The sequence below is a fragment of the Dama dama genome, chromosome 3 (assembly GCF_033118175.1).
Source record: "Dama dama isolate Ldn47 chromosome 3, ASM3311817v1, whole genome shotgun sequence".
Taxonomy (NCBI): Eukaryota; Metazoa; Chordata; class Mammalia; order Artiodactyla; family Cervidae; genus Dama; species Dama dama.
This window is the reverse complement of record NC_083683.1, coordinates 28,609,282-28,629,498: the sequence shown is the minus strand read 5'-3', so window position 1 is coordinate 28,629,498 and position 20,217 is coordinate 28,609,282. Positions and strand designations below refer to the sequence as shown.

Here is a 20,217-nt window from a genome sequence, read left to right as displayed (position 1 = left end):
AAATGAATGGCTAGTGGGGACCCCCAGCATAGCACTGGGGCCAGCACTGTGCTCTGGGGTGACTGGATGGTTGGGAGGGGAGGGGAGGTGGGGGTGGAATGGAAGGCCAGGAGGGAGGGGGGTGTATGTAAACCTGGAAGCTATAACTTTCATTATTCTAGTGAAAATGCAATCTTAGTTTGGATTTGGAGGCAAATCCAAATTTGAAAATTTAAAGTAAAATGAGAAGGACAATGATCTCTTGGAATAAAAGCAAATATTTGCAAGGGTATTAGATCAAGAGAATAACAATTTGGAATAAAAGCTATATATTCTTTTTTCAAGACCTAAATCACAGGTTTAAAATGATCTTTCTACTCTGAAATTATAAAAGCATATATTAAACTCAGCACAGAATATATTTAAGATTATTTGAATAGATGAAATATATATATTTTTTAAACATATAATGCTCTAGTATTCTTGTATTCTTGCCTGGAGAATTCCATGGACAGAGGAGCCTGGCAAAAACTACTCTTTGTATTCACAAAGAGTTGGACATGACTGAGCAACTTTCACTTTCATGTACTTCAGAAGATAAAAATGAGAGTTCAAAAAATTTCCATGGATAGTCCAAAATTCCAAAGTAGCATAAAGACTTTGTAATACACATCTGTTAATGGAACTTAAAGGAATTAAGGATGTTAACATTATGAAACTGTTTTATTTTCGTTGTCTGATTACTGTTTATATTTACTTAAATTTCTCTCACCTTGAGCCCATTAAAACTATGCAATTTTTAGATAAGTTTTTAATGGACTTCAGGTGCACAAAATTGGAATAATCATTTTTCTAATTAGAAAATTAAGATCAATCAGTTGCACTGAACAAATATTTGTAGAATTTATATACATATTTGTGTGGTTGTGTACGTGTGTGTGTGCTGTTTTACGTATGTTCATATAGCTATACACACATACACAACTGTATTCTTGGTACTTGTCAATACCATCCAACGTGTATTATTTATCCTTTAGATTTATATGTCCTAACTAAAAATAATAAAGTATAGATGAAATGAACTGTGAATTCAAAGTTCTGCATTTTAATTCAAGTCAGCTTTGTGTAATTCCCTAAGTCTCAGTTTCTCCAAAGTTCTTAAGGACTTTAATCTTGAATGTAATATTTCAATAACATAAAACATTTTTCAAAGCAAAATATTTATTTTCTAATTTTCATAGTTTCTAAAACTTTCCTTTTTTCTAGTTGACTAGAGAAAATTCTCAATGTGAAGAGGTAGAAATTCTGTTAAAGCTTAAGGTTTCCTCCTTACTTATAGGTGGTATATAGAGTTCAAAAAAATTTGCTGTTATTATAGAAACCCAGTAATATCATACCTCAGTGATCCCAGATTTGGACATAACTGACTGGCAATTGGCTCTAGCCTTTCTTCCTAAATCAATTCTCAATTGCTGTCTAATGAATGTAACTTGGCTTTTCCCAGTTCAATGTACAGATAATTATGTCATATTTCAGACCAGTTCAGTTGCTCAGTCGTGTCTGACTCTTTGAGACCCCATGGACTGCAGCATGCAGTGCTTTCCTGTTCATCACCAACTCCCAGAGCTTACTCAAACTCATGTCTATTGAGTTGGTGATGCCATCCAACCATCTCATCCTCTGTCATCCCCTTTTCCTCCCACCTTCAATCTTTCCCAGCATCAGGGTCAGTTCTTTGCATCAGGTGGCCAAAGTATTGGAGTCTCAGCTTCAGCATCAGTCCTTCCAATGAACATTCAGGACTGATTTCCTTTAGGATGGACTGACTGGATCTCCTTGCAGTCTCGGGGATTCTCAAGGGTCTTCTCCAGCACCACAGTTCTAAAGCATCTGTTCTTTGGCACTCAGGTTTCTTTATAATCCAACTCTCACATCCATACATGACTACTGGAAAAACCATAGCTTTGACTAGACGGACCTTTGTTGGCAAAGTAATGTCTCTGCATTTAATATGCTGCGCTGAGTGCCCCCAACTCTGCAGCAGACCGCCGGTGACCCACGCCTCTGCCTAAGACTCCTGGACACTCATAGCTGTGACCCCAGAAGAGACTGATCCAGACTTGCCTGTGAATGTTATGTATAAAGGTCACAATCAATGGTTTCAGTTTTGTGTTCTTAAAAACTGTCTAGAATGTTGGATTTTTATCAGTTTCACAATATTACTGGTCTATGCGGTAAAGAATTCACCTGCCAGTACAGGAGACACAAGCGATACAGGTTGAAGATCAACCTGGGTCAAGAAGATCCCCTGGAGTAGGAAATGGCATCCGTCTCCAGTATTCTTGCCTGGAAAAAAATCCCATGGACAGAGGAGCCTGGCGGGCTACAGTCCATAATATCACAAACAGAGTTGGCCACAACTGAATGACTGAGCACAAACACAATACTGGTCTGCGTTGTATGCGGTAATGCATACCCCAGCAAGGACGTTTAACTTTGGGAAGGCAGCTCCTTTCCACCAAGAGCAATTCCTAGGCATGTTCTCAGCTCTGATCCCTCAGTGAGCAGCAGTCCCAGCCCCTAAGGGAATCAAGACTGAAGGAGCATCTGGTCAACTGATCTGTGGTTCCTCTTCAAAATCCCTACCTAATTGTAATGTCTCTTACCCATTTTACTAGGTAATTAGAAGTTTGGCACCTGCAATACAGAAATTCAGTAATATGTTCGAAGTACTAACTGCAGATCCAGCTGGTATCTTAAGGTGCTAAGACTGTCTTTCTCTGCCCTTTTAATTTTGATGTATCCGACTGTTTCTCCACATGTTAGGTAACTGGACTTATCAACACGCCTTGCCATTTGTTTGTTTTCCCATTCTCTCTGTTTTATCTTTCTCACTTATCTTTTGTGATGCAGTCCTCCTTTTCTCCTATCTGCGCACATGCTAAATCACATCAGTTCTATCTGACTCTTTGCCACCCTTTGGACTGTAGCCCACCAGGCTCCTTTGTCCATGGGATTCTCCAGGCAAGAATACTGGAGCGGATTGCCATGCCTTCCTCCAGGGAATCTTCTCAACCCAGGGATCGAACCTGAGTCTCTTTTGTCTCCTGCATTGGCAGGCAGATTCTTTACCACTAGCACCACCTTTTGTCCAATGTGACATTTGCATTCCAAAGTGTCATGAGTTATGCAAAGTTGCAAAATAAAAAACACAGAGCTCATGGGGGAAGGGGGTTTGCAGCACAGCTTAGTGACTTCAAAAAGAAATTGAAAAGTAGTAAAACTGGATGTACAGTTTTACCCATGTTAAATGGTTAAGAATTCCGTAACTGCTATGATAAATTTAACTCTTTACTTTGAAAAAAATGTGAACTTTGCTTATTAAAGTGGGTGTCCGAAGGGGTATAAGTGTGAACTGTTGTGAAGTGGTGGAGGGAGGGGTAAGTAAAATCAGACAGGTGTAACAGATATGGATGGATTAACCAGAACTGCTCAGTGAAGTGTGAGGTTGGTGTTTGATCCTTGAGGAATGAGCAAGTGTGGCATTTTGATTAATATATTCCAACACTGATTGATTCAGCAAAGTCTGTTTTTCTGCGTTCAGCCAGTGATTCTCAAGAATGAGACTTTACATAAGAAAACACAAATTACATTATGTTCAAATTGTTCCTTGATGTATTTATCATGCTAGAACAAATTCACATTTCTCAAACAGGCATTCTGGCAGAATTGATAGTACTTTCTTTGCTTTCTGTCCACACTTTCCTAGTTCTACTTGATTGTGATCTTTTTCTGTTAGCACTTATTTCTCCCCAGTTCCTGCAGCTTGGCTGTAGGGCATCCTTCTGAAGACGTGGATCACCCTGGTTTCCAGCCAGCCCCATCAAAAAGAGGAAAAATCAGTCTCAAATTATTTAAACTCTTTCAGCCTCTTTCCTGTGGATTATGCAGACTCATAACTTTTATGTTGATAGCAATATAGAAAGCAAGACTTTTCTATGCTATACCTTTGTTCCAACAAGGTCAGATTCACAATAGGAATAACCTTATTTAAAAGAAAAATGTTGTGTAAGCTCTTTTACTGAGTGTCATTGAAAATGACTTGCAAATTCATAAAGGATCTTGAATAAAAATAGAAAATATTACATAGTTTCTTACTAATGATATGCTGTGTTACATAAATGTAGTATTATTTATTTATAGTAAATTTCATATGTAATTGATTAAAAATAGCTGACATTTAATGAATGTTTAGGGTTTAGCTGTGTTTTGTGCTAAACTGTGTATAGTGTATGTATAGTACCTTCCAGTTCAAATGCATTTTTTAACCTATTTGAAAATTACTGGTCTACTTTTATATTTTAATGTCAATTAAGAGTTTTCTGAGAAGCTTAGTTTTCCTCCAAAGTTAGTTCTATTAGAGTTCTTACTGTTCAGTATGAAATCTTTATCAGTCTTAATCTTTAAGTTCATGGATTTCAAATTAAAGAGGTAGACAATTCTAAGTGTCATTTCTTTCTCTTTTTCCACAGCGATTGTCCAATGGTTCTATAGACTCAACTGATGAAACAAGTCAAATAGTTGAACTACAAGAATTGCTTGAAAAACAAAACTATGAAATGGCCCAAATGAAAGAACGTTTAGCAGCCCTTTCTTCCCGAGTGGGAGAGGTGGAACAGGAAGCTGAGACAGCAAGAAAGGACCTCATTAAAACAGAGGAAATGAACACCAAGTATCAAAGGGACATTAGGGAGGTAAGTGATTCATAACACTTTCAGTCTCTGCTCCCTAAATGCTGCCTCTGAGATGTTTTTCCCATAATTTCCCCTAATGGCATATACTTATATTTTCTCAAAAGATCATAAATTGGAATACATTATGTTAGTTATGAAACTTATTCACTAAGGCAAAAATAGTTTATTTCATCACTCCTCTCAATATGTACAGAAAGAAAATGTTGGTATCAAGTCTCAAAAGTAATAAAAACTAGTCTTTTAATGAATTTTTAAAAGTTTTAAGCTGTTAATTTTAAATAACTCTAGATTTGCATATGAATAATGAATTGCTATACTCAGCAGATGGGAATACCCACAGACATTACTTTAAAAATTTCTCTTTTATTTTGGTTTTGTATCTATGAATGTGAATGTACATGTGTGACAGTAGGAACCTTTCTTTTTCTATATATTCAGTTCTTTCTAAACATAACATCACTTCATCTATTTGAAAAAGAGTACTTTATGTCAAAAGTTACAAGGAGAGGTCTTGTTTGTGACATTGCCGAATCATCTTACCAACTAAAGTGCAAAGTTTAGAATCTTCACTTTATCACTCTATTTAATTAAAAAGAAAAGTTATCTACATTTCTGAAATTTCTTTGACTTTTCACATTTTCCATTTTCCATGTTCTTTTAAATCATATTTTAAATTTTTTTATCTTTTGTGTTTCATTAACTAGCTATTATTAAAGTTGATTCTGTTTGTCCAGTTCTTTTCTTCCAATTCTCCTTTGAGCCCCTTCTATCTGTCACACTTTTGCTTCCACAGTCCCATCCAAACTGTTCTTATTTAGTCTGACCTCCGTGTTGCTAAATCCAGGAGCCACTTCTCAGCCCTTTGAAGCACTTGATATCATTCCCGATGTGCTTTCTCACCCTGCTAAGAGCACACCACACTCTTCCCTGATTTTCCTGCATTTTCACTGGCTGCCCCTGTCTCAAGCTCCTCTGCTGGCTCTGCTTCTCACCCCCAGCCAGGGAATGTCTTCCCTCCTCAACCAGCCTTAACTCCCCTGGTAAATTCATGCTGTTTCATAGCTCCAAAAACTACCCATGGCCTTATGATTCCCAATTTATATCTGCAGCTTATCCGTCTCTCCTGATTTCCAGATGCCTGAATCTAGATCTCTAATGGGTGTCTCAAAATTAACATCCTCAAGACTGGTTTATTGATATTCCCCCTAAGAAGTCAGACTTACTTGCTGCCTTACTTATCTCAGCTGATGGCAATACTACTATTGGTGTTCAGACCAAAAACCTTGGCACTGTCCTCGGTACCTCTCTTTTACTCACTCTATATTTGATTCATCCACAAATCTTATTACTTCCAACTTCAGAATATATCTGTCACATGACCTCTTGCCCCAGTCTTCATGGCTCTTTCTTATTCCACACAGCAATCATCTCTCATTGGAGTATCATAATAGTCTGTACTCGGCACTGCAGCCGGAGTAACCTGTTACCGTGTGAGTCAGCTCAAGTCACTTTCTCCTGGAAGCTCTTCAATGACTACCTATTCTACTTACAGTAAAAGCAAGGTCCCTGCATCGGTCTACAATCATACCATCTCCACTACCACCGTCTGACCTCTTGGAATTCATCTACTACTCTTGCACTTTAATCCATTCAGTTCAGTTACTGTGGCCTCTTAAGCCACATCTATTCTGTTGCATTTTCTTTTCCTTCTCCTTTTTACTCAAATGTCTTCTCAGTGGAATGTTCTCCAAGCCTAGTGTTTATAAATATACACCCTCCTTCTTACATTTCTTAAAAACCTCACAGAATTGCTGCCATCTGACAACAGCATATACTTTGTTGATTTACTTGTTTGTCATATGCCTCCGTCTCCAGTGTACATAAATATTCATAAGAGCTGGGATTTTGTGTTTTGTCTAGTTTTGTTCATTGCTCTATTTTAATCACATATACAACTATTGAGTGTATAATAGGCACTCAAAAGCTCTTTGTTGAAAGAATGGATATTTATGAGTGTTTGGTGTAAACATCGAAAGGCATGGATGAAATCAGAATATGTCCGCAAAGAATGCCTACTATCTCAGAGTAAGATAGATGATCCATGAAGTGAGAGACCAATCTGCCACTGCTTAGATAATGATTTTCTGCTCTCTATGCCTTTATATTGGAGAAGGAAATAGCAACCCACTCCAGTATTCTTGCCTGGAGAAGCCCATGGACAGAGGAGCCTGGCAGGCTATGGTCCATGGGGTCACACAGAGTAAGCCATGACTGAAGCGACTTAGCATGCATGCCCGCCTTCGTATGAATTAACAGTTCACAAATGCATCTCTCATCTTCACTCCTTCCACCACTCAAACTCAGAGAATTTATGAAGTAGGTGAAGTGTAACCTCTCTTCTATATTACTGTTACAGAATGCTAGGATTTTTGAGCAGTGAACCACCAGGGCCATTTCTTGAACTTTTTCTCATTTTCTATTTCTTCATCTCTTAGTCCCACAGAATTATCAGTGTTTCGTTTTGTTTTCACTTAAGACTCACCTGTTCTATTTACACTTGTTTAATCCAGTGTCACTCGCAGATAGAGCCCAGTATCCCCAGCTACCCGTTTCTTGTGACCTATGTAAAAATAAAACTTTGATTCTAAATAGTCTTTGGATGTAGGTGACAAAAAGTTGAGTCAGATTTAAAATATCAGTCATATATCTGATGCCGGATGTTTTTGTTCAAATTAGGAATTCCTTTCAATAGCTAAGGTGTGCTCTGCTTTCACAAGAAATTCTTTTCAAATATAACTATTTTTATCAGCTCTATAATTTCTATGTAGTTATAATTTAGAAAGGTTTCATGAGAAAGGAATATTTCTCATCATTCACATTTGAAGGAGAGTGGTGCAAACACAAATGCTTCTAGAGCCCAGGCAAGCAATATAACTGTGTGAAGAGGATCTACATATAGTAGGACGTGGTAGGGTTAATGAGATCTGGACAAGGAACCTATATTCTACCTGTCTTTTTGGATGCATCGTGTGTGTGTGTGTGTGTGTGTGTGTGTGTGTGTGTGTGTGTGTGTGTGTGTGTGTGTGTGTATTAAGGACACTGTGAAGGCCAAATAAATTATTTCCTGTAAGATCCAGGTCATAGGCCCTGGGACTCTGGTTTGCTGCTAGAAATCACTTGAAAAGCAACCTTGGAATCTATTACAGATGCATTATGTTTAATTTCCTTAATTTCTCCCATCCTATAGGGAAGATACTTCTAATTGTGCCATTTTTCTCAGGTTATGTAAATAACTTGTCCAAGGCCTACCCACTGTTCTCCCAACACACCACTTCCCCACTTCCCAGCACCATAAAAAATGCAAGACTATTCAGCTTTAGAATCTGTGCTTCTTACACTAGGGGTAGCTTCGAAATCAGCAAGATGCAATCATTTATTCAGTGATAGCAGCCATCAAAAAGAATGCAGCTCACTATAACTGCTTCCTATATTATCAAGCTTTTTACCTTTTCTATAAGCAAAAAAATATGAAAATCATGTACTTTCAAAAGGTATCATATAAATATTAAATATTTCAGACTTTGCTTTGTATCCTTGGCTACTAGCTTGCAAGCTACAAAGACTACTAGCTTGCAAGATTTTTAAGTAGAAAACAAAATAAGGTGATTCTCCTTGCTATCTCTATAGTTTTTGTCTAATTAAGAAAAAAATAGAGAATAGGAAAAATTGACCATAAAATTAAAAACTGAAATGCAGTTGCTGTGCATATGCATAGTCAAATATATCTGAAACAAATTGTGTGGTTATCTTTCATTAATGGTTTCAGACTCTATTTTAGCAAATATTCTTTGTCAAGAAATAAATCTATTCAAACTTTATTTCTGTTTGAAGTTTCATCATAAATGCTCCTTAAATTGACTGTGGCCTGTTAGAATAGGGGCTTGGTTGAAGCTTTGCACAGGACTCACACTAGAAAATATAGTCAGTCTCATGGTGGAGACTGAATTACCTCTCCACCCTTTAAAAAAGGCTACTAGTTAGGTATTTGGATAGTAATATCTCATTAAACATATTGATAAATAAAGAGCTAAAATTTTCTGTGAAGTATTTCAGTTATATTTTGTTTTATGAATAAACACAGCTCATCACTCCAACTTCTTAAGACCTCTGAATGTTCACTAAGTGATTGTATGAATGAGTACATATAATTTAATCTTTTCTGTTATCTGAAACATGGAGTTATATTTTTGCACTTTAGTAGCTCTAAGTTATTATAGAATTACATGTATTTGATATAATAAAGTATAGTTTATAGCCTTCAAGCCAAGAGAAAATTAATTATTTATACAGTTTTTCTCCTTTGTTTAGGCTGAAGTTTTCAGGAACTAGTAAAAGCTTTCTTGTTTAGAATTTTTCGTAATACACAGTGAAAAGACATTTCTCCAACTTGTAAATTCAAAATGTATTTTTGGCAACACAGCCTGCAGTTGTAAATTGAATCTCTGATATGAATCATTGAATTAAAAGTGAAATACCAAAGTCCCATCCAATAACTCTTACATGTCATAGTCAGCTATTAGTAATTGTAGGTATAATAGTAATAAAAATAATAAATAAATAATAATAATAAGCTATTCTTTTTTGAGTGAGTATTGTACATGATAATAAAAAAGCTAGCATTTACTGAGTGTATATTATAGATAGGACATCATGCAAGGCACTTACAATATTGTATCATGACAATGTTATGTAGTAGGTATTAATATCCCAACCAAAGACCAAATTTTAAGAAAAAGAAGATGACACATAGAAAAATTGAGCAATGCTTACCTAGAACAGAGCTAATAAGTATCAAAACCTAGGATTAAAAGCAAGTATGTGCTACCTCATAGTCACATTCTGAAGAAGCACATGTATGCCTTTAACTGAATTTTGTAAGACATTTATATATGTAAACTAGGTTTAGAATTTTTTCTTGGGCTACAAAATTGTTATAACATTCCCAGAGTTCTGAATGAAAATGAAATTAGCAATATGATATACAACAATACAGTTAACAATTGTAGGCACTCTGAAGGAATACTCTGAAAACCCTACCATCATTGGACTAAAAAATATAGAAAATAGAGTAAGTCTAAATTTTATGGAAGAGTTTTTTAAATAGTAGCTTTTGTTTGGATGGCTATGATATAGGGAAGTGTATATACTGTTGAAAAAATAATTTGGATAATTTTTGCCAAATTGATGGATTAATTGAGTTTCACACTTTTGAACATTAGTATAAACATAAATAACCAAGTAGGTGTTAATTTGGTCTTGAAGTTCAGCAGGATTAAGGTAGTCAAAGAAGGCAACAAAGCCTAATTTCAATCCTTTTAGCCATTACTTTTGGTATTTCTCTCTTATTTAAACTTAACCTAGATGTCTAAGAAAATTATCAGTTGTAGTTTTAAAGACTGAAATGCTCTGAGACTTTCTGAGCCAAAAAAATGTTACCTTTATATTAATTGTTGTTTGACATTTCCTAAAGTCTTAAAGGCTTCTGTGAGAGGTATTTAAAGTACTTTGAGACCTGGTTCATGCCCTTCAAAGGCTTGCATTTAAAACAGAAGTGTTACTAGTTGCAATAGTAGTAATGACAGAAAGGAGATTTAAGTGCTTTTTGATTTCAAAAGAATACAAAAAATCATTTTGCTGTATTCTACAGGAAGGAAGACATGCTGTTGCCCTTCTGCTTTGTATGTGGTTGTGATCACTTACCTTTTGTTCCTTCCTTCTGGGGGTGTACGTTTCCTAGGAGTGAGGTTGGAGTCTGAGATTCTATTGCAGCTCTATACCTTCCACAGGCAGACACGTTTTCAGAGGAGTGCCGCTGTTGTCTAGAACTGCCCCTAGTCTTATATAACTGCCTGTGTAAGTGATATTTACTAAAGAGCTATATTTTGTATTTGAGGCATGTAACTTCCAAACTAGAGGAGGTCAAAATCCTATTAACTTAAAACAGGTATAGAAAACATTTTTGGTATAATCATAAAACAAATTCTTATAATTCACAAGTTCTTTACCTTTATTTTAAAAAGAACCAGCTTTCTGAAAGGAAACTTTCACTGACTTCCTTTTTTTGGTGAGCTTAAAAAGCCCTATTAGTATGTCAGTTATAACTTCCTTTATAACAGTTTAATGTGATAAAGTGTAAATTCCCAATATGAGATGCTGGCTTAAATAAATTTGATTTTGGATATGAAGGATATTTTTAACATAGGTAGTTTTGGCAAACAATTGTATTGCTTTTTGATAAGCCTAAAAATTATTTGGACTAGTGGGTGATAGAATTGAGGATTATGCTATTACTGAAAGAATTCCCAAAAGAACAGACATTTTAATGAAAATAAAATTAAAAAAATATGTTTTTATATATCATGAAAGCATACTTGTAAAAGTAGAGCCATATCAATTAATTTATTTCTCTAAAAATATGTTTGCTACTTAGAAATAGCAACTGCTGTTGAAGTATTATTCACATTGTTACATTTGTGGTTATTTGTTAAAAAAGCCAACAGTTCAACATATGTTTTTTGTGAGGTCTAGAAGAGTTGTATACATTAAAAATAAAACAATTACTTTCAACAACTTTAATTATAAAACTACAACTGTTAGTTAATAAAATAAAACCTTTCTGTGTGTAAACTGATAAGATTTAAGAAATGTGAATGAGCTTCCCTCATAGCTCAGTTGCTGAAGAATCTGCCTGCAATGCAGGAGACCCCAGTTCGATTCCTGGTTTGGGAAGATCTGCTGGAGAAGAGATAGACTGCCCACTCCAGTATTCTTGGGCTTCCCTTGTGGCTCAGCTGGTAGAGAATCCACCTGCAATGCAAAGAACCCAGGGTTCGAACCCTGGGTTGGGAAGATCCCCTGGAGGAGGGAAAGGCTATCCATTACAGTATTCTGGTCTGGAGAATTCCATGAACTCTGTAGTCCATGGGGTCACAATGAGTCGGACACAACTGACCAACTTTCATTTCCACTATGTCTTGCTATCATATAATAGCAAGAGGGTTTTATCTCTTTTGCTCCTTCACTTCCTTTCTCTTCCATCCATCCTTCCACTATACTCATCTCAAAATCACATTCAGTGTTATCATTATTGTGTGTGTGTGTGTGTGTGTGTGTGTGTGTGCACGCGCTCAGTCATGTCTGACTCTTTATTACATTCATCATTATTATGACCATGTACATAGTTTCCACAAATGATCCAAGCAATGGTTTGCAATAATAACATTTTCTTTTGAATAGCTGCTATTTCTCTAGGATTTTATTAATTACCTGATAAATTAATTTGCTTACTTATTTTTAAAGCTACGGTGAATCTTCCTACCCTCCCCAACAGTTTGGTTTCATAGTTTCAGTTCAGTTATGGACAGTAGTCAAGCAAATGATTTATCTTTTTTATTTTTATTTTCTTTGAATCACCTCTTTTTCCTCTGCTCTCCACCTTTAATGTATACCAAAACTTTTATAAGCCTGTTCCATTCTCTCAGCTATTGTTTTGGGATTTACCTCTACTATCACCTTGAAAATTCAGGAGAAAAAAAAGTGATCAAGATCTCTGCAGTAGAAAAAGCATGAAACCCAGAATACATTTAATGAGCAAACTTTGAGAGAAGGCAGAATACCTGTTCTAAAGTGAAAGGTAGAAGTTAAGGATGTGTGGACGTGGTTAAATTTCCAGATGCTGCTGAGGGAAGTTCAGGATGCTGAAAGGCTGTCCATTTAAGGGCTTCTACTTCTTTTGGAAAACAGGAAGAGAATTTATCTATTCTGTGGGTGCGGCAGGATTGGCTCTGCCTGTGGGAGAGAAACAGAGAGCGGTTAGGAACAAGTGATTAAAGAGACCTTGATAGTAACATATGGAAACTTCCGCCATCTCCTCAGTGTTAGGCTTCTTATACAACAATGGAGAAGGAAATGCAGCCCACTCCAGCTTTCTTGCCTAGAGAATCCCATGGAGAGAGGAGCCTGGAAGGCTACAGTCCATAGGGTCGCAAGGGTCAGACACAACTTGGAGACTAAACCACCACCATGTAAAAGAGTTTTCCAAATTATCAGAAAACCACACCAGGCCCACTTCTGTAGCTGATTTTCCCCAGTATCTCAAAGAAGTAGGTTATCTGCCTATTAATAAATTCTCATCTAAGCTCTTTGGAAGATAAAATTATGCCCATGTTATCTGTGAATTATGTGGTTTAAAATTATTGCTTAATGTAATATTTAACATTATATTTATAATATAGTATTTAGAATTATTGCTCCTTTTGCACTAATAGTTGATTTTTCCGCTAGAGATCTGTGTTCGCTGAAGTCTCTAAATTCTTTTTTAATTGAAAAATATCATATTCCAAATAAACAAGGGAAATGGTGAAGTTCCAAAGTAAATTTGCCAATTCATTTGTGAGTGTGACTCGTTTACTTTTTATTTCATTTTTGCCTTCTCTTTTAACCACTGAGTTATTCTTACTTATACATGAAGATAAAGATACTGATGATATTTATTATCTTCATTTGAGAATTCCTATGCAATTTGGAACTATAAGTACCCTTGTGGCAATTTTATGGTTTGTAACTCTATCCATATCTGTACTTATCTCTACTATGAGCTAATTTGTCTGCCACTTCTTTTATAAGAATACCAGTTGTACAGTAGAGCGATTTAAAATGTACTTTGTTGCATTCTCAAAGAGACAATGCTTTTTGCTAACCCAAGATGTAAGAATTCTGACAGATAAGCTGAGAAAACACATATGAAATCCTGCATCCCTTTTATGAAAAGAAAAGAATGAAATTTACCTCAGGAAAGCAATAGTTTTTTTTTTTTATATCCTACTATTTTATTTAAATGATAATAAGACAATACACAACCTGAGAATCTGATTTGATTTTTACTTATTTTCATTTTAGGCTATGGCACAGAAGGAAGACATGGAAGAAAGAATCACGACCCTTGAGAAGCGTTACCTCAGTGCTCAGAGAGAATCTACCTCCATCCACGACATGAACGACAAACTGGAGAATGAGCTGGCGAATAAGGAGGCCATCCTCCGGCAGGTTCAGTATCCCCGTCTTGGTTCCCTTCTGGTCTGTTTGTGTTCTCACTATTCTCACAAAACATGGAGTACATAAAATGTGGTATTCCTTAGCAGTAAATTATTCTCTGCAATTTAGATTCAAGCTAACTAAATAGATGTGATTTTCAGTATATAATCTAGAAATCTGTCTTAAAAATAATGACTAATATTTACTTTGGATCTAGACATGAACCAGAAACTTTGCTAACCAATATATATATATATATATATATATATATATATAAAACCTCACTTAAATCCAACCACCACCTGTAAGTACAATCATTATAGTGTAAAGTATAAAAATTATTATACAGTCATTTTACTGACAGTAAACTAAGTACATTTATTATACTGAGGAAGCCAGGTTCAGAGAACATGACTGCTTTCCCAGAATCACACATACAGTAATTGCAGTCAATAATGGAAGCCTAGGTCTATCCGGCTCTGGAGAAGGAATGGGCAAACTATAGCCCACATGCCAAAACTATGGCTCTATTTTGTAAGTATAGTTTTATCGAAACATAACCATATCCATTCATTTAATCATCATCTTTGACTGCTTTTCTGTCACAACAGTAGAATTGAATAGGTGGATCAGAGACTTTGTGATACACAGAGCCTAAAGTATTTACTCTCTGGTCCTTAGCAGAAAAAAGTTTGCCAACTTCATCTCTAGAGGCTGAACACTCAATCATTATGATCCATTCCCTCTCCTACTCTAGCTAATGTTAAGATTTTCAGTAAATTGCTATTATGGTGCATTTGAGGTTTCAGTACTAAGTTGTGTCTCATTTGTCCAAGTTAATTCTCACTATTAACTTCATTTCTTTTTGCTGTTGTTGGTAAAAGGCTTTCATTTTTTATGTGCTAAATTTATTAAGGAATATTGATAAGCAATATATGAAAACATGTGGTAGTACTAGCTGATTTTAACTCTAGGATAAAGGCTGAAGCCCACAGTCCCTAGTGACTGGTGTTTGCTATCCTAACTGTGACAATTTAAGTGTCTCTTTCTTCATCCCTGGTTCAGATGGAAGAGAAGAATAGACAGTTACAAGAGCGTCTTGAGCTGGCTGAGCAAAAGTTGCAGCAAACTATGAGAAAAGCTGAGACCTTACCTGAAGTAGAGGCTGAATTGGCTCAGAGAATCGCAGCCTTGACAAAGGTACTACAATAAAACAACTGGTCAACCTAGATATGTTAATACTTATAGAGATGACTAGTAATCAAAATGGAATCTATAAAGATTTTCTTTAGGCTTTATGGAGTTTATATTATATTGGTCTGTTGTTTAGATGACTTTTTATATACATATATCCTGTTTATGTTCAAATCAATGATTGATAAATGAATGTGATTATTTCTTTGCCTATTTAAACATTAGCAAAAACAGCTTCATGTTCTTATAGCTAATTTTCCATGGTAATATTTGTACATAAGAATAATCACCAAATATAAAAACATAATGATGATTTTAACATGGATATACATGAGACATAATAATTTAGTAAGCTTAATATAAATTGTACAGTTTTAAAAATGCAGGAAGTATCATAAGCAGTTGATTTCTTTCTGATTACAGTATGAAAAAAATCTGTTAGAAGTTGAAAATTAGATTTGTAGAGCTGTGAAATCTAAAGGTATTAAATACAGAAAGTGATTTTAATAGTTGAAATTTCTTCTGAACCAATAAAATCAATAATATTCTGAAGAATGTTCAGAATTAACTGCACCATTATGGACATTAAGTTCTGTAATTATTTGCTTATTTTAGAACTTAGCAACCATTATAATGTTGTAAAGTGAAAGTGAAAGTTGCTCTGTCATGTCTGACTCTTTGCAACCCTGTGGAGTAGTCCATGGAATTCTCCAGACCAGAATACTAGAGTGGGTAGCCTTTCCCTTCTCCAGGGTATCTTCCCAACCCAGGGATTGAACCATGTCTCCTGCATTGCAGGTGGATTCTTTACCAGCTGAGTCACTAGGGAAGCCCAAATGACTATTACCTTTCACAGTTAAATGGAAATGGCAATTGCTTCAAAGTGTATATGCATGTCACTAGAATAAAAGTCCAGATTTTGTCACTAAAAGCATGTTTGAATTTTAATGTCAATTCGAAAATGTACACACGCTTTAGATGTTTAAACATTGTTGGTGAAAAGTGAAAGTGTTAGTCACTCAGTCATGTCTTGACTCTTTTCGACCCCCAGGATGGATGGTAGCCTGCCAGGCTCCTAGGTCATGGAAGCTTTTTTTCATGCCATTGTAGTAAATGGCTCAGATAGATATGTAAGCTGCAAATTATAAACTCTGATATTAGGGATTATCCAAAACAACTGATGCAGCAAAGTAGAAGTAGGCACACATTGTTGCTTCCAGAAAAAGCAAATGATTAGAGAGGAACAGTAAACTGATGCCTGCTCATTAAGACAGGGTAGTTAATCAGATAGTGAAAGGACAAACAGTTGACAAAGTAGAAAGTATTGGAATAGTTGAGTGTCTGTAGAGTTACTGGACTAACTAGCTGAACAGAACTTTTGTCTGATTAGGGTGATACAATGTGGATCCTTCTATAGTCACAGGTCAGATTACCATAAACCATTCTGGCAGTTTCAGAACTGTATGCTTTCTAAAATAAATATAAACTTATTTAATTTGAGAAATATTCTTGAAATTATATAAAAAGTACAAACAGATTAGTAGTATTCTATTTTTTGGAAGCACATTTTAAATTACTGTAATATGGATTGAGATATGTGTACTTAGGCTTTTCATCTGAGGAATATAAAGGATTTTTATAGTTATCTTATTGAATTGAAATATTTTAGAAGGAGTTAGGCAAGTGGTTATATAATAAAAGGAACTTTTGTGATATTTTAGTATAAAATAGTTATCAATATTGTGTGAGTAAAATACAAGAAAGTCTGGACTCTCACTCCCCAAAACACAATTTAAAATTCAGCAAATTTGCCCCAAATTAACCTCTGATTGATTGAGAATAAAGCATAATTTAAAATATAATACTTGACAAATGAGGCTTTAATTAAATATCCCTAAGAATCCTTAATTTAGAATTTAAAAATAACTTAAAGTAGGTATCTCATCTGTCTTGCCCTCCGTTTAATTGTATTGGAATCATATTTGATACCTATATTCATTTATGCACCAAAGTATTTCCTCAGTTCACTCCTACCTAATAATACATTACTAAAATTCTACTTCATCTAGACCTTTTGATTTCCTCCCTTTTGCTCAGTTTTATCTCTCTTAAAATGTGTGAAGCTGCTAGAATTCACTCTGCTTGTCCTTTTTTCTGTTTTCTCTACTGACTGGCTGTATATCAACACATTATTTCAGATATATAGTTTTCAAATGGCTATATTTAATTCATTATTCACGCTCCTCTGGTCCTGAGATTTTATTTTCAATGTACTCCCTCTGCTTGTAACCCTTTTATAACATTTGAAAATCAGTCTTTCAGTCTTTCATTTGCTCTCCCAAGTTTGATGGCTAAAATAATTTTTAAGCATTTTCTTATCTTCTGTTCTTAAGACCTAAAGGGACTGTCTCTAAAACCAGCTTTAGTTGTTCATTGTTTCAATACCTGTTTGTTTTCAGTATCTTACTATTATTGACCTCCATAGTCTTTTTCTACTTTATAATATTTTTGACTTCTCACTAATTTATGATGTATGCTTAATTTAAATCTAGACTCCCTATCCTATGTTTTGAATGATTTTATTAACAATCTTTCATATATTTTATTTGGTCTATATGTATTTTTTCTTTTATTATCTGTTATGTACTTTTTCTTCTCTTTGGCCCTCCTCTCTTTAATTTTAATTCCTTCTCCATTTCCAAATATATTCACATTCTTCTCAAAACCATTTCTTCCTGTAATTTTTTCTAAAAATTTAGCTCGTTTCAAAATTGTCTGTTCACATTAGAGAGTGAAAGTAAGATAAGCCCTGTATCCCATCAAGGAGTCATAAAATTGCAGACTGTTTTTGCATGACTCTAGTATTTACATTGGAGAAGGCAATGGCAACCCACTCCAGTACTCTTGCCTGGAAAATCCCGTGGATGGAGGAGCCTGGTGGGCTGCAGTCCATGGAGTTGCTAAGAGCTGGACACGACTGAGCGACTTCACTTTCACTTTTCACTTTCATTCATTGGAGAAGGAAATGGCAGCCCACTCCAGTGTTCTTGCCTGGAGAATCCCAGGGACGGCGGAGCCTGGTGGGCTGCCGTCTATGGGGTCGCACAGAGTCGGACACAACTGAAGCGACTTAGGAGCAGCAGCAGTATTTACATCATTTTCTTAAATTGCAGTCTTCCTCAGGTTAAGATGAACATAAATCAGTATTGCTTGCACATTTATCCAGCTCTTGTTTAGAGATGATGTCTGAATTTACTGTTTGGTTGATAAGACAATCTTTTCTTCTGCTGGTGGTGTGTATGTATGTATGTGTGTGTGTATGTGTAAAAATAGGTAGCTAAAGCTCATTTAAGGCTTTCAGGAAGTCAAAAGTTTTAAATGCTGGTGGCTAGGGATAAAATGAAAAATTTGGCTTTAGTGAGTGAATACACAACTAATAAACATTTTGGGCTCCCAATCTTTTGATTTATGATGTTTACTTCTTTAATTAAAATGCATATTCCCTCAGCAAGGACATAATTCACCTTGAATTTCATAAGGTATTTCATCCACTTTTAGTACCAATAAAAATATCAACAAAACATAGTGATTTAAATATGACAGAATTCTTGTTTAATCTCTGAAGTGAAGTTTCACAATGTGTGGTGTGTTTTCAACAGTTACGATGTAAACAGCTAGAAGTTTTAAGGACCTTTGAAAGATATACTAATTTTACTTGTATATTGGAAAGAACAGTTTTGGAAATAGAAATGTTCATACTTTGACTACCTTGAATCAATCACCTGACTAATTGTCATAACATTACTTGTTAAAATTTAATTTCAAGAGATTACAGATCTGTTTAAGAATTTAAAGTATATCATTTCAGCAATATTTTGACTTATATACAGTATTAATAATTGAATTATAAATTTTAAATAATATTATAAAATTGTTTTTTAGCATTTGAAGACTATGGTAGCATTCTGTATTGCTTCTGGTTGGAGATTTGGGGAGAGAAACGGGTTATTTCTTTTTTCTTCATTACTTTGCCAATTTATGAAATAAGAATATCAGAAGGAAAATCTTACAAAATGTAAATGTTGAGTAATACTTCACATAAGCCCATGAGTTAAATGTTAAATGCTCATTTTATAGATTAAGTTGGAATTTGTTGCATAAAATAGTACATATGCATATGAACCAATACATGAATAGGTTACTATTTCTTTTCAGGTACTGCATGACATATTTATATATAGTCTTATATTTGCATAAAGTAAGTTTCACTGTTTTAGAATAAACTTTTAAAACGTAATAGAATATGCTCTGGAGTTAAATATCATTTCTACTGACATAAGGTATTTTGGCTGTTGTGATTATTTAACTTGTAGTTACGATTAAAATGTTGATGTAACTTTACATGTAATCTGTGCATAACATACTAATACAATTCAGCTATCAGCAATGTCATATGTTGAACACTCTGCATCTGTGGTTACCTGACATTCACCCCCGAGACACTAACTAACCTTGTCACTGGGCAAAGAGCAGCTCGCAAAGGCACTGTTCTGCCTTTCCACTTTAGGGCCCTCTTTAGTTTCCATAGCAACAAATCAATGCAGAGTCAGTTTTGGAGTGGCCCCTTGTCTCATTCAGGAAAGTTCACTGTAGGTGTTCTTGTCCTCACAGCACTATCGTCACTTTGGAACTTTGAGGACTTCTAATCATTTTCATTTAAAATGTCAAATTAAGGCTGTGTCTAAGAGTAGATGCTAAGGTTTTACACCTCCAACCGTAGTGTGTATTCAGAGACCAGAATCATTTTGTAAGTTTTCCACTGTTGCTGAGGACGCAGTCCTGCCTGAACTGGAGAATACTCCAATTATTAATTAACCCCATAATAATCAACCCCATAGCTTAGCTGCTTCTCTGATTTCTACAGAGTTGGGTTTATAATAAATACTGTTCCAAATTTATTTCACCTGAGATCATTGCCTTGGCCTACTCCTCAACATTGAGGCACACTGTTTCCATTCTTTTTAAGTAATATAACAAACCAAAACACAAAACTTTTGACAGTGTATCAGAAGCATAATCTTAGTGTTTGGTTTTCCATAATTCCAACTATTACATGACTCTCTCAGAGTTGCTTTAATTCTTTCTGTAGTAATCTTTCATCGCCAGCCATCACTAACCCTTCATACCTTAGGTTGGG

At 35.3% G+C, this 20,217-nt stretch overlaps 1 protein-coding gene across 6 annotated transcripts in view; it reads left to right on the top strand.

Moving 5' to 3' along the window:
• PPFIA2 (PTPRF interacting protein alpha 2) overlaps nucleotides 1-20,217 on the top strand; it is a 329,308-nt gene that overhangs the window by 198,382 nt on the left and 110,709 nt on the right. For all 6 annotated transcript variants that reach the window (XM_061125227.1, XM_061125217.1, XM_061125256.1 and 3 more), the window contains 3 exons: nucleotides 4,512-4,733; nucleotides 13,692-13,838; nucleotides 14,892-15,026. In XM_061125227.1, the coding sequence (XP_060981210.1) occupies nucleotides 4,512-4,733; nucleotides 13,692-13,838; nucleotides 14,892-15,026 (504 nt within the window). The remainder of the gene's footprint in view (nucleotides 1-4,511; nucleotides 4,734-13,691; nucleotides 13,839-14,891; nucleotides 15,027-20,217) is intronic.